This window comes from Artemia sp. Qi Xiang Cuo, chromosome 13, assembly GCF_049724085.1.
Source record: "Artemia sp. Qi Xiang Cuo chromosome 13, ASM4972408v1, whole genome shotgun sequence".
Taxonomy (NCBI): domain Eukaryota; kingdom Metazoa; phylum Arthropoda; class Branchiopoda; order Anostraca; family Artemiidae; genus Artemia; species Artemia sp. Qi Xiang Cuo.
This window is the reverse complement of record NC_142806.1, coordinates 40,100,647-40,114,509: the sequence shown is the minus strand read 5'-3', so window position 1 is coordinate 40,114,509 and position 13,863 is coordinate 40,100,647. Positions and strand designations below refer to the sequence as shown.

General features: G+C 35.5%; 1 protein-coding gene across 1 annotated transcript in view; it reads right to left on the bottom strand.

Moving 5' to 3' along the window:
• Positions 1 to 13,863, bottom strand: part of LOC148945273 (uncharacterized) — a 142,926-nt gene that overhangs the window by 17,338 nt on the left and 111,725 nt on the right. The window contains exons 16-18 of the mRNA XM_089098996.1: positions 6,035 to 6,113; positions 3,910 to 4,141; positions 315 to 389 (exon numbers count right to left, since the gene is read on the bottom strand). Coding sequence (XP_088955122.1) covers positions 315 to 389; positions 3,910 to 4,141; positions 6,035 to 6,113 — 386 coding nt within the window. The remainder of the gene's footprint in view (positions 1 to 314; positions 390 to 3,909; positions 4,142 to 6,034; positions 6,114 to 13,863) is intronic.

Genomic DNA, 13,863 nt, shown 5'->3' with positions numbered 1-13,863 from the left:
AAGTTTTCTTCTGAGAGTTTCTATTGGGCTGAGTTGCTCCTCACTTACAGTTTGTTACGTCCAATGCATAATTTTGTAAATGCTAATTTCCTCCATTCAGGGAAATTCTTTGACGAAAGAAAAAACGAAGTTCATTCCCAAGAATTGACTACTGGTTCAGAATTAAATTTATTGTCAAAGTGATTTCTTACTATTTGTATCTCGAGATTTACGCTTCTTCAGACGACAAGGAAATATAAGAAGTATACTACGCCACTTCATCAAGGTCCTTTGTTTGTAAACGCAACGTTGACGAAAGGATATAAGAAACTTACCAGAATTAAAGATACTGGTGGCCTTCGCAGCACCAACTATGCATGGAAGCCCATATTCTCGAGCAACAACAGCACCTATGACAAATAAGAGAATGAATAGCTAAAAATAACAGGCCATAATCAGGAACACCTAATTGAACTGGATCTTTGATTTGATTAAAAAAAAAAGATTCCTCTGCCAAAGACGCACGGGAAAAATTATTTTGGGTGGGAAGGGGGGTAATAAAAATGAAAACGAAGTAGAAGAATATGAAGAACAAAACAAATAGTAGTGAAAATTTTAACAAACTAAATATGTCAAGGAGATTTGAGAGGGGGCCCTAATGCAGAAAGTACTGTTCAGGTAAAGAGCAGCATAGAATGCTTAGTTGTTGACAGAGTCTATTAGATAGACTTCCGAAGATTTTTGGCATATTGTCTCTGAGGTCTAGTGGTTCGGATCAAATAAGATTAAATACCAGTAACACTAAGCAAAAAAAATGCAAGAAAAAACGCATCCTACATAACAACATAATTAGCTATAGTAAAGCGATAATTAGAACTGCGTAGTGGGGAGGGGGTGTAACACTCCTTGTGAGGAATGTAAATTCTCAAAGGCTTTTACCCTGAAATGGCTGGACCTCCCGCTGGAAAATTTAGGTCAGCACTTAGACCGTTGACACTAATGCTTGAACTATTACAATGTAGAACAAGATAAGACTTCATTTACTAAGAAGGGAAATTTTGTTTATCGACGATAAACGAAGAAACGTGATCACTTTTGTTTTCTAGCGCCGACAGCTTAGACAACTATTGAAAAGCTATTCCACAAAAATTATGCCAATATAAAAAAGCTTTGACATGTGTTCAAATTTGCACTCAGAGTACTTCCCTAAAACAATTGGACTTCCTTTTAGATCAAGTTGAAGACAGAAAATATGCAAAAAAAAACTTTAAAATTATCACGCAAACGCTATGGATGCTATGGAAATAGCATATAAACGTCCAAAGTCTGATAATCGTGAAAAACAGTATTTGACTTTTTTTCAGTCGAATATTGGTCTTATGTCTATAATCTTATCATATACAGTAGGGTCATAAATTTCAAATTAACCAGCTGAATCGGTAGATATTGTGTTAAGTGACAAAAAAATCTTTGGGAATAAAGAAGTTGAGAGAGCTTTTTGGTTTGGAAATGGCGCACAGTGACAATTTTCATTTATTTAAATCTAGTTTGGAACTAAGTATTTGTTTTAAAATAAACATTGATGGAATTATGGCAATAACTGTGCCCCCTGAAGGCTCTTTGCATTACAAAAATACCATATCATCATATCATATCAGAATCTTAGAAACAACATTGAAGAGGTTCTACTATCATGCAGAAATGTTTACGAGGGTCTGACACAACTGTAATTATCAACTTGAATTACCCTTTCCCCTGAGTTCAGCGCCCTCAATCAGGATCAAGGTACACGGGAAACTTAAAAGAATAGCATCCTTGGGACTTTGTCATGGCCCTTATATGAATTTCGATACTACTAGCGTGACAAAGAGTACAGCATTCTCATTTTCAAAAAAAATAAATTAAAACAAGATAATTTTATTTTAATTTTTTAAATAAAATTAAATGAATCAAATTTGTAAAGCCATTTTAAATAGAATTTGTACAGCTGCTTGAATAGTGATTGGGCTTAAATGCCAATAGTCCTTTTATTTAAGTCTGACACAACTGTAATTATCAACTTGAATTACCCTTTCCCCTGAGTTCAGCGCCCTCAATCAGGATCAAGGTACACGGGAAACTTAAAAGAATAGCATCCTTGGGACTTTGTCATGGCCCTTATATGAATTTCGATACTACTAGCGTGACAAAGAGTACAGCATTCTCATTTTCAAAAAAAAAAAAAAATTAAAACAAGAGAATTTTATTTTAATTTTTTAAATAAAATTAAATGAATCAAATTTGTAAAGCCATTTTAAATAGAATTTGTACAGCTGCTTGAATAGTGATTGGGCTTAAATGCCAATAGTCCTTTTATTTAAGTAATGATTGAGCAAAAATACCTTAGCTAAATATTGAGCAGGAATTGATGATAAAAAGAAATTTCCTATTTAGTCTACTTTCATCCCCAAAATTCAACTTGACTTTTAGCAACAATAAGTTTCTATATTATTTTTCAAGATCAACGACCCGCATATGAGTCAATAATTTTGAAATTCGTTGATGATTTATTCCTGTGAAGAGGTTCTATGGCAGCGGCTATCCAGGGTACCAATTCTTTAAGAGAGGCAACAGTTGTATAAGAAAAACAACAGCTCAGTTGAAAGGTCATGCAGTTTAATGCTGGTTAATTGAAAGCTCATGCCGTATAGTATTTAAAAAACTATCACTACCCGGTACCTTATTTAGGCCCAACTCCTTAAGGATACTGAGTACTTGTTTACTTCTAGCATCTGAGCTATGAAAAAGTGTTGTCATACAATTTAAGCTTCTGCAAAAAGAGCGGGCCACTCAAGATTTAACAGAGGGAGAAGCTGTGGTGAAAACTGACAAAATATATTATAGAATATGTGAACCGTTCATTAAAACCTCGTCAACAGATATATTCAATAAAGTATGAAGAAATTAAGGAGATAGTTCTTTACTTTTACGTTTGTTCTTCTACAATTAAAATTATATGAACTATTTGAATTTTTCTTCCGTTTTCGTATTCAGTAAAAAAATTTCCGTTTGACGTATCTCAACAATCACCTTCTCACATTTACAAAAATGTTTGTGATTAGTTCTAGCAGACTCAATTATCAAGAATTCAAGGCTTTCCAGATATAGACGCAGACGTTTGGTAGCTTTCACGGCATAGATATATAACAGCAATGAAAAGTTTTATTTTTTCAGAAATCGCAGAGATCAACGCTCACGGAAACGCAAAATCCGTCTGCATCACAGCAATTGTCTCAATTCGGGTTTCCCATAAGCCTGTCGTAACGCGCTAAACATTTATCATTGCACGTGCGCGAAGGCGGAGTCATGAAGAACCTTTTTAATTTTGTGTGTGTATATGACTTTCCGCTACTGTTAAAATTTTGTATTCTGTGATATCTTTCTTTTGAGGCCTTTTGTATTTGTCCTAAGACTGTTATAATAACTTTGTATTAATAATAGAAAATAGGTTTGGGATTATTTGGTAAGAATACAAGATTATATGATAAGATAGTATGGCCGAATCAACGGTGGTAGGAACTGAATATTCGAAACGTCATTTGCACACTTAGAATATTCAGCTCCAGCTAAAACTTGATGCCTCAACTCAGACTTACGATAAGGTCCCATAAAATAAAAACATAATAAAACCCAGAAAAAAAAACATGGAAGTTCTCTTAGCAACCCAATAAAACAAAAAACATTAATACCCGGCAATAAAAAAAAGAATTTGTCTTAACAAACACAAGCCAATAGGAAACAACTCACACGGCAAAACACAAAAATAACCATTTATTCCAGAAACTTCCTGGTCTTTTCCACATATTGAAATACGAGGAGGCATACACAACCACATGAAAAGCTAATTACTTGTTTAAACTAAGCAAAAAAAGAGCAAATTAAATTAAATACCATGAGAGATAAGTCCACCAAGCTCTGTTACAACACCACCTAAAAGTGGAAAATATGGACTCCATCCAATATCTGTAGACCTAGTGATGAGGATGTCACCTTTTTGAATTAGATTAGCTTGGGCCACATCAAGTACCACCCGTGCTTTACCTCTTACTTTTCCAGAACACACTGGGGTGGCATTTAGGCTTTCTACACAATCGTAAAGAACATTATCTTCTTCATCTTTTTCCTGAAAGCAATTTTCTAAGTGAGAAAAGTTGATGTAAGAGAAGTTAAGGGTCGAATGATTGTGGTACAGTGTTTCCTTGTTTTCTTAAAAAAAGTTTCAGTAACTAATTCGAAAAGATTTTGTTCCACCGGACTCTCTAGATTATATGGTCCTTTTCTTTTCTCAAAAGCTTAAATCACATTTAACTGTTTACAAAGTCGCATTTGCAATATTTAATTGCATTACAATTTTACATAATTTGCTGTGCATGACTGTGTGCCAAGCTTAATATAAATCTTTTTCTTAAAGATTTTGAAATGTTTTGTTTCCACCTTATTTCTAATATTTAAATCAAGGGCTTATGTTCCATGTGAAAGACTTTGGTATGTTAGATTGGGTACGTTATTTTTCTTTAGTCTAAAGACAATCCATTTATGTTTCATGGGATTAGAGTTGACTGCAAGTTCCACAGTCTCGCAGGTACCCTGAAAGGGTCCAGATGGCCCTTTGCAGAGACCGTTGTCCATTACGCTCTGTCACAGTTGTCCTCCTATAGAAGATTCTCTCATGATGGGCAAGGTGGAAACGCCTGATTCCCGTCACAAGTACAAGTAAGTAAATCTACAATATTTTCCCCTGATTGTTTAGTTGCCTTTATTTCTAAAACCGGTGCAAATAAACTGACAAAAGATATTTTCCTATGTTTAAAGAATTAAAAACAAAACTTGCACTTTACTGAAAATACAAAATCCACCCATAAGATATAGGAAGGCTTTATTTTTATATCGAAAATATTCAAGTGCTTTATGCTTCTACAGTAAAAATTCTTATAATATTTTATTTTTTCAGTACAGTTCTAGTCTCACCTAATCTTAGTCATGTGTATTTGTTACCCAGTTCAATACTATGAGATGTCGGATAATCTGAATAATAGTCATTAATTCTGAATAAGCATATTTTGTAAAATGTTTCTATACGGTGAACCAATTGTTTTATCATATAATCTAATTTGCCAAATGGTCAGTCATAACTGACTAACACTTAATTATCAGCTGTGTTGTATATTAGCGCCAGCAATATGAAATCAAATTCTAATGTAATTGTTGAGGGTGGTGGACCATTACATACTTCCCACTCATTTATACATTTTGTTGTATATCTTCATCCTTTTATATAATTTACGTAAGTATGTTGCTATGTAACACAATTATTTCCATGAGACTGTATTTGGTTTTTATTTATGATGATAACACAGTGATTTCAATATTTATAAAGGAATGTCAAGAGCATAAACGAAGTTTGCATAGAATTCAGTATATGTGCTGACATTTACGATGCGCCCCTCTAAGAAAGGAGTGTTCCCATCCCTAGATTGCGCAAAGCATTTCCTAGGTTTAGTAGTTTTCAAAAGTCCTTCAGTGCATACAAGAAAAAGCAAGGGTTTTGTCCTTTTTGAGCCTTTCATTGACTATCTGGACAATAGCATAGGCTCAGAACTTTTGTAATTTTGTTTTTTTGGTTCCATGAGACTTTGAAAGGTTAATTAGCATTATTTTCATTTAAGATTTTGCAAGTGACATACCGAGAACTTCCAGAGCATTATAAAGTATCCACAGCATTACTTCTGGATAGACTTTATACTAAAAATACATTATAATTCTAAGCTGTGAACGCAAACCTATTTAGGTGAAAATAAGGAAGTACTTGAATTACGGGAAGTAAAGCCTACTGCATAAAGAGAACAAGAAATTTAAAAGATGAACAAAATAAAAGGAATTTGTAGTCAAATAACTATAGTTTATCCAAGTTTCAAGAGCTAGTTGCCTAATACCACAATAATATAAACTTTTGTTCTTGGCAAATTTTGGACTTCTGTTTTTTAGATACATAGGATATGACAACTTTAAAGCTTACCGGCATGGGTAGCCCAAATGAGATTTCTGGAAATACAAGTGTTTCCCATTTTGTCCGTAGTTTTCTTCTTTTCTGAGCCCTGAAATAAGGAAAAAATGTCAAGATTACGGTACTCAACTTCAAAGTTCCTACCGACGGTGTTGATTTCCGTTTCATTGCCTTTTGGCCAGGAAGAGCAATGGAGGGTTGGGGGCCAGGCATCCCGTCCTTTCAAACACCCATCCGGTTTACCTTCCCACATTTCTCCAGATACCAATCAAACAGTTCGTGGTAACGAACTGTAAGTAAGGAGCGACCTGGCTCAATGTTAACCGAAACTCTAAAAAACGGAATTTTGATACCAATAGATACATCAAAAGAATCAGATTTTAATTTTGATTTCAAAAATATAAGTTTTATCAAATTAATCTTACCCATCAAAAGTTACGCGCCTGAGAAAATTTGGCTGATTTTCGAAAAAAAGGAGAAAAGACCCCCTAAAAGTTATAGAACCTTAATGAAAATTACACCATCATATTCAGCGTATGAGAGAACCCTACTGTAGAGTATTCAGGCTCCTATCTACAAAAATGTGGAAATTTCCATTTTTTGCCAGAAGAAAGATCACGGACGCGTGTTTATTTGTTTTTTTTTTGTTTTGTTTTGTTTTTTTTCCCAGGGGTAATCGTATTTACCCAGTGGTCCTAGAATATCTTAGGAGGGCTCATTGGAACGGAAATTAAAAGTTCTAGTGTCCTTTTTAATTAACCAAAATAAATGAAGGGCAACTAGGCCCCCTCCAACACTAATATTTTTCTCAAAGTCACCCAATAAAAATTTTGAGATAGCCATTTTCTTCAGTATAGTCGAAAATTTAATAAATATGTCTTTTAGGATTACTTAATCCCCCACAGTTCCCAGGGAAAGGGCTGCAAGTTTTGAACTTTGCCCATTGTTTACATATTGTATTGGTTATTGGGAAGTATACAGACATTTTCAGGAAGGATTTTTTTTCTGGTGGGGGGGGGGGCTGGAGGAGGGGATTACTCTGGAGAATCGTTCCATGGAGGATGTTTCTTTGGGGCAAGGGACTTTTCTATGAAGGGGGCGCCGGATTTCAAAGCATTATTTAAAAAACAATCAGAAATTAAATTAAAAAAACAGTTTTTTCAACTGAAAGTAAGAAGCAACATTAGAACTTAACACTAACAGAAATTATTACGTATATGAGGGGGTTCTCCCCCAAGTCAATACCTCGCTCTTTACGCTACAGTTTTATTTAGTGCTTTCAAAAGAGCTATCTATTCTAATTAAAGGGCCTTTGTGATTCAGGGGTTTGTGAATTAAAAAAAAATTAACTTTTAACGTAAAGAGCGTGATATTGACTAAAGGGAGAGCCCCCTCATATGCGTAATAACATATACGTAATAAAAAAAACAATAAAAAAAAACAAGCGATACGGCTCAATAGTAATCGAAACTTTTAAAAACGGATTTTTTATGTCAATAAATGTATCAAACAGAATGGGCTTATAATTCTGATTCTAAATATGTAAATTTTATTAAGTTTAGTAGTACGCATCAAAGGCTACGAGACTGAGAAAATTTACCTGATTTTTTAAAGAAGGAGGGAAACATCCCCTACAAGTGAAAGAAGTTTAATGAAAATCACACCGTCAGATTCCGCGTATCAAAAAACCCTATTACATAGGTGTCAAGCTCATATCTGCAAAATCTGCAACTTTGTATTTTTTGACAGAAGAAAAATATACGAATATAAAATGTCGTTACGTAAGTTAATTTGTAAATTACGTCAGAACCAAATTTAGAGACAGCCATTTAGCAAAAGAAAAGAAAAATTTTTATGCAAATTTTGTTTACTTATTAAATGACGGTGAGCCAAAATAAAAGCTGCATTAACTAAAAAACGATCAGAAATTAAATAAAAAAAAACAAGTTTTCTAAACTGAAGTTTAAAAAACTTGTTTTTTTTTTATTTAATTTAGAATAGGATCGACTCTGGCTGAGCTTATAGAGTCCCACTACTGACAACCGTTCCTAAGCAAATTAAATAAAAAAACAAGTTTTATTAACTGAAAGTAGGGAGCGACATTAAAACTTAAAACGAACAGAAATTATTCCGTATGTGAAAGCGTCTGTTCCCTCCTCAATGCATCGCTCTTTACGCTAAAGTGTTTTATTGTTTAAAAAATAAAGTTTTGAGACAGAGTCAAACTTTAGAGTGAAGAGCGAGGTATTGAGGGGACAGCCCCTTTCATATACGGAATAATTTCTGTTCGTTTTAAGTTTTAATGTCACTCCTTACTTTCAGTTAAAAAAACTTGTTTTTTTATTTAATTTCTGAACGTTTTTGAATTAATGCCGGTTTTGATTTTGGCTCACCGTATATAAATAATCAAAACGAAATTTGCATATTAATTTACCTTTTTTTGGTCAAATGTCTTTCTCGAAAGTTGTTTAATTTTATTTAAGAACGTTTTAATTAGTAATAAATATAAGTAACCTACGAATTAATTTACATAACGAACTTCTATATTCGGTAATTTTTATTCCGTATATTAGGGGGTTTGCCCCTAGTTAATACCTAGCTCTTTACGCTAAAGTTAAAACTTTGTCCCAATTCTTTAAAAATGACCACTTAATAACACATACCGTTAATTAGAATAAATAGCTCCTATGAAAGTACTAAAAAAAAACTGTAGCGCAAAGAGCGAGGTACTGACTAGGCGGTGACCCAATCATATATGTAACAATTTTTGTTCGTTTTGAAGTATTGATGTTGCTACTTACTTTCAGTTGAAAAAGTTGTTTTTTTTTTATTTAATTTCTGATCGTTTTTTTTAAATAATGCTGGGAAATCCGGTGCCCACTTCATAGCTCTGTCCCTTCCCCCATGGAAACTTCCTCAATAGAAAGATCCTTCCATGTAACCCCCAACCCACCCAGCCACGCCCCACTACCAGAAAAAATCCCCCTGATAACGTCTGTATACTTCCCAATAACCAATACTATATGCAAACACTGGGCAAAGTTCATAACTTGCAACCTTCCCCCAGGGACTGTGGGGAATTAATCATCTTCAAAGACATAGTTATTATATTTTTTGACCATGCTGAACAAAATGGATATCTCAAAATTTTCATCTGGTGACTTTTGGAAAAAATGAGCGCAGGAGGGGGCCTAGTTGCCCTCCATTTTTTTGATTACTGAAAATGGGTACTAGAATTGGGTCGATACGGGTACTAGAATTGGGTCGATGGGACCACTGGGTCGATACGATCAACCCTGAGAAAAGAAAAAAATAACAAACAAATACGCATCCGTTATCTTTCTTCGGGCAAAAGATAAAAAAAAATCCCACATTTTGAAGATAAGAGCTTGAAACTTCTACTGAAGGGTTCTCTGATACACTGAATCTGCTGGTATGATTTTCATTAAGGTTCTATGACTTTGAGGGGGTTTTCTCCCTTTTTCGAAAATAAGGCAAACTTTCTCAAGAGTGTAGCTTTTGATGGGTAAAACTAAACTTGATAGAACTAATGTATTTGAAATCAGCATAAAAATTCCGTTTCTGTGAGTTTCGGTTAATATTGAGCCGGGTCGCTCCTTACTTACAGTTTGATAATCGGTGACACCACGAACTGTTTGAAAATCGGTGACACCAGGTCACCGATTAATACCTTATATGCCCCCAGGGCATAACTTATAACCCTTTCCCTGATGGCTGTGGAGGGAGTGTCCTCCTCAAAGACATAATTTTCAGATATTTCAAATGGCTATCTTAAAATTGTGATTGGATGTGTTTGGGGAAATGGTGGGCATGAGAGGGGGGTTAGTTGTCCTCCAATTACTTTCGACTATTAAAAAGGGCACTAGCATTTTCAATTCCCAATCGCAAGAGCTATTTTTGAAGCTTCTACGACAACACTCTCTCTAAAAGCATTATATACCCCCGGGCACAACATACAACCCTTGCCCTGAGAGTTGTGGGGGGTTGTTATCCTCAAAGACCTAATTTCCAAAACTGTCAACTACGTTCAACAAAATGGCTATCTCAAAATTTTGATTGGATGAGCTTGAGGAAATGGTGGCTATGAGAAGGGGGTTATTGCCCTCGAATCACTTTTGACTATTAAAAAGGGCACTAGCCCTTTCAGTTTCCAATCGAATGAGCCCTTTTTGAAGATTCTACAACAACGCTTATTTAAGTTCTCCAATCACTTTCGACTATCGAAAAGGGCACTAGCTCTTTCAATTTCCAATCGCAAGAGCTATTTTTGAAGCTTCTACGACAACACTCTATAAAAGCATTATATGCCCCCAGGACATAAGTTACAAACCTTGCCCTGAGGCCTGTGGGGGGTTGTCATCCTCAAAGACATAATTCTTAGAATTTTCAACAACGTTGAAAAAAATGGCTATCTCAAAATTTTAATCAGATTTGTTTGGGGAAATGGTGGGCGTAAGAAGGGGGGTACTTGCCCTCCAATCACTTTTGATTATTAAAAAGGGCAATAGCCCTTTCAATTTCCAATCGAATTAGTCTTTTTGAAGTTTCTACAACAACACTTTTTCTATAAAACTTTACATCCCCCAAGGGAAAAACATACAACCCTTGCCCTGAGGGCTGTGGGTGCGTTGTCATCCTCAAAGACACTTTCAACTACGTTGAAAAAAATGGCTATCTCAAAATTTTATTGGATGTGCTTGGCGAAAGGGTGGGCATGAAAGTTGCCCTCCAATTACTTTCTACTATTAAAAAGGGCACTAGCCCTTTCAATTTCCAGTCGAATGTACGCTTTTTGAAGTTTCTACGACAGCCCTTTCTATAAAAACCTCATATGCCCCAAAGACATAACTTACAACCCTTACCCTGAGGGCTGTGGGCAGGTTGTCATCCCCCAAGACCTAATTTCCACAACTTTCAAATACGTTGAACGAAATAGCTGTCTCAAAAATTTGATTGGATGTGTTTGGGGAAATAGTGGGCGTTAAAGGGGGATCTGTTACCCTCCAATTACTTTCGACTATTAAAAAGGGCACTTGCCCTTTCAATTTGCAATCGAATGAGCCCTTTTTGAAGTTTCTTCGAGAACATTATCTATAAAAACCTTATTTGCCCTCAGGGCATAACTTACAACCCTGGCCCTGAGGGCTGTCGAGATTTGTTATCCTCAAAGACATGATTTTCAGACCTTTCAAATACGTTGAACAAAATGGCTGTCTCAAATTTTGATTGGAAGTGTTTGGGAAAATGATGGATGCGTGGGGGACTTTTGCCCTCTGATCACTTTTAACAAACAAGAAAGGCACTTGTTCTCTCAATTTTCAACTAAATGAGCCTTTTTTGAAGCTTCTACGAAAAAACTTTCTATAAAACCTTATATGACCCAAGAGCATAACTTACGACTTATGTCATGAGGGCTATGGGGGAGGGTTGTCATCCTCAAAAATAAAATTTTCAGACCTTTAAACTACGCTGAACAAAAAGGTCATATAAAAATGTTGATTGGGAATGTTTTTGGGAAATGATGGGCGTGGGGGGGATGATTTTGCCTCCGATTACTTTCGACTATTAAAAAGGGCAATATCCCTCTCAATTTCCAATCTAATGAGCGCTTTTTGAAGCTTTTACGACAACGCTTTCTATAAAATCCTTATATGCCCCCCGGGCATAAATTACAGCCTTAGCCCTAAGGGCTTTGGAGGGGGGGGTGTCATGCTCAATGACATAATTTCCAGACCCTTTAACTACGTTCAATGAAATGACTACATCAAAATGTTGATTGGAAGTGTATGGGGAAATGATGGGCGTGGGGGGCTTTCGCCTCCGATCACTTTTGAATATTAATTAATTAAAAAAACTTTTTCCACAAAATAAGTTTTTGAAAGAAAAGTAAAGAACTCCATTAAACAAAAAATGTGCAAAAATAAAATCAAATAATCTACCAAGCGTGAAACTACCACAAATCAGCATCGATAAATAAATAAAACCCAAAACGGAAGAGAAATTACAATAAATAACCGAGTCAAACTCAAAAAGAGCAGAAATTAACATAAGTTGGGCTAAAAACCCCTATGCCATCCCAAGGCCAGAACATAATTTGCACTTTACTGAAAAGAATATAAATGTTTTTACTTTTATAACTTTAATAAATCAAATAATATTAACATTTTGATTACTAAATATCAGTATATGCGTATTAAACAGACAATGCACATTCATTTGTATTTTTTTCAGTAGTGCAAATTATTTTCTGGCCTTTGGAAGGCATAGGCGTTTTGAGCCCAACTTATGTTAATTTCTGCTCGTTCTGAGTTTGACTCGGTTATTTATTGTAATTTCTGTTCATTTTGGGTTTCATTTATTTATCGATGCTGATTTGTGGTAGTTTCACGCTTGGTAGATTATTTGGTTTTATTTTTGCTCATTTTTTGTTTAATGTAGTTCCTTACTTTTCTTTGAAAAACTTGTTTTGTGGGAAAAGTTTTTTTTTAACTACATTTCTTTTTAATCCACTCCAATTTCCAAAGGAAGGAGCCCTTTTCGAAGTTTCTACGACTTCTTCGATACGAAGTGCCCTGCTCTAAAAGAAAAAATAATAAATGATACTTTATGCCAACATTCTTCTTATATACCCTCAGGCCATAACTTAAAACCCTTGCCCTGAGGGTTGTGGGAGAGTGTCCTGCTCATAACATATTTTCTATCTGGAAATCAACCTCGTTGAACAAAATGGCTATCTCAAAATTTTGATTGGAGGGGTTTGGGGGAATGATGGGCGCCGGGGGGCGGGGGTTAGTTGCCCTCTAATCACTTTCGACTATTAAAAAGAGCACTAGCCCTTTCAAGTCCCAATTGCAAGAGCTATTTTTGAAGCTTCTACGACAACACTCTTTCTAAAAGCATTATATACCCCCCGGACACAACATACAACCCTTGCCCTAAGAGTTGTGGGGGGTTGTTATCCTCAAAGACCTAATTTCCAAAACTGTCAACTATGTTCAACAAAATGGCTATCTCAAAATTTTGCTTGGATGAGCTTGAGGAAATGGTGGGCATGAGAGGGGGGTAGTTGCCCTCGAATCACTTTCGACTATTAAAAAGGGCACTAGCTCTTTCAGTTTCCAATCGAATGAGTCCTTTTTGAATTTTCTACAACAACGCTTCTGTAAACCGTCCAATCACCTTCGACTATTAAAAAGAGCACTAACCCTTTCAATTTCCAATCGCAAGAGCTATTTTTGAAGCTTCTATGACAACACTCTATAAAAGCATTATATGACCCCAGGACATAAGTTACAAACCTTGCCCTGAGGCCTGTGGAGGGTTGTCATACTCAAACATATAATTCTTAGAATTTTCAACAACGTTGAAAAAAATGGCTATCTCAAAATTTTAATCAGATTTGTTTGGGGAAATGGTGGGCGTAAGAAGGGGGTTACTTGCCCTCCAATCACTTTCGATTATTAAAAAGGGCAATAGCCCTTTCCATTTCCAATCGAATTAGTCTTTTTGAAGTTTCTACAACAAAATTTTCTATAAAACTGTACATCCCCCAAGGGAAAAACATACAACCCTTGCCCTGAGGGCTGTGGGTGCGTTGTCATCCTCAAAGACACTTTCAACTACGTTGAAAAAATGGCTATCTCAAAATTTTGATTGGAAGTGTTTGGGAAAATGATGGATGTGGGGGACTTTTGCCCTCTGATCACTTTTGACAAACAAGAAAGGCACTTGTTCTCTCAATTTTCAACCAAATGAGCCCTTTTTGAAGCTTCTACGAAAAAACTTTCTATAAAAACCTTATATGACCCAAGAGCATAACT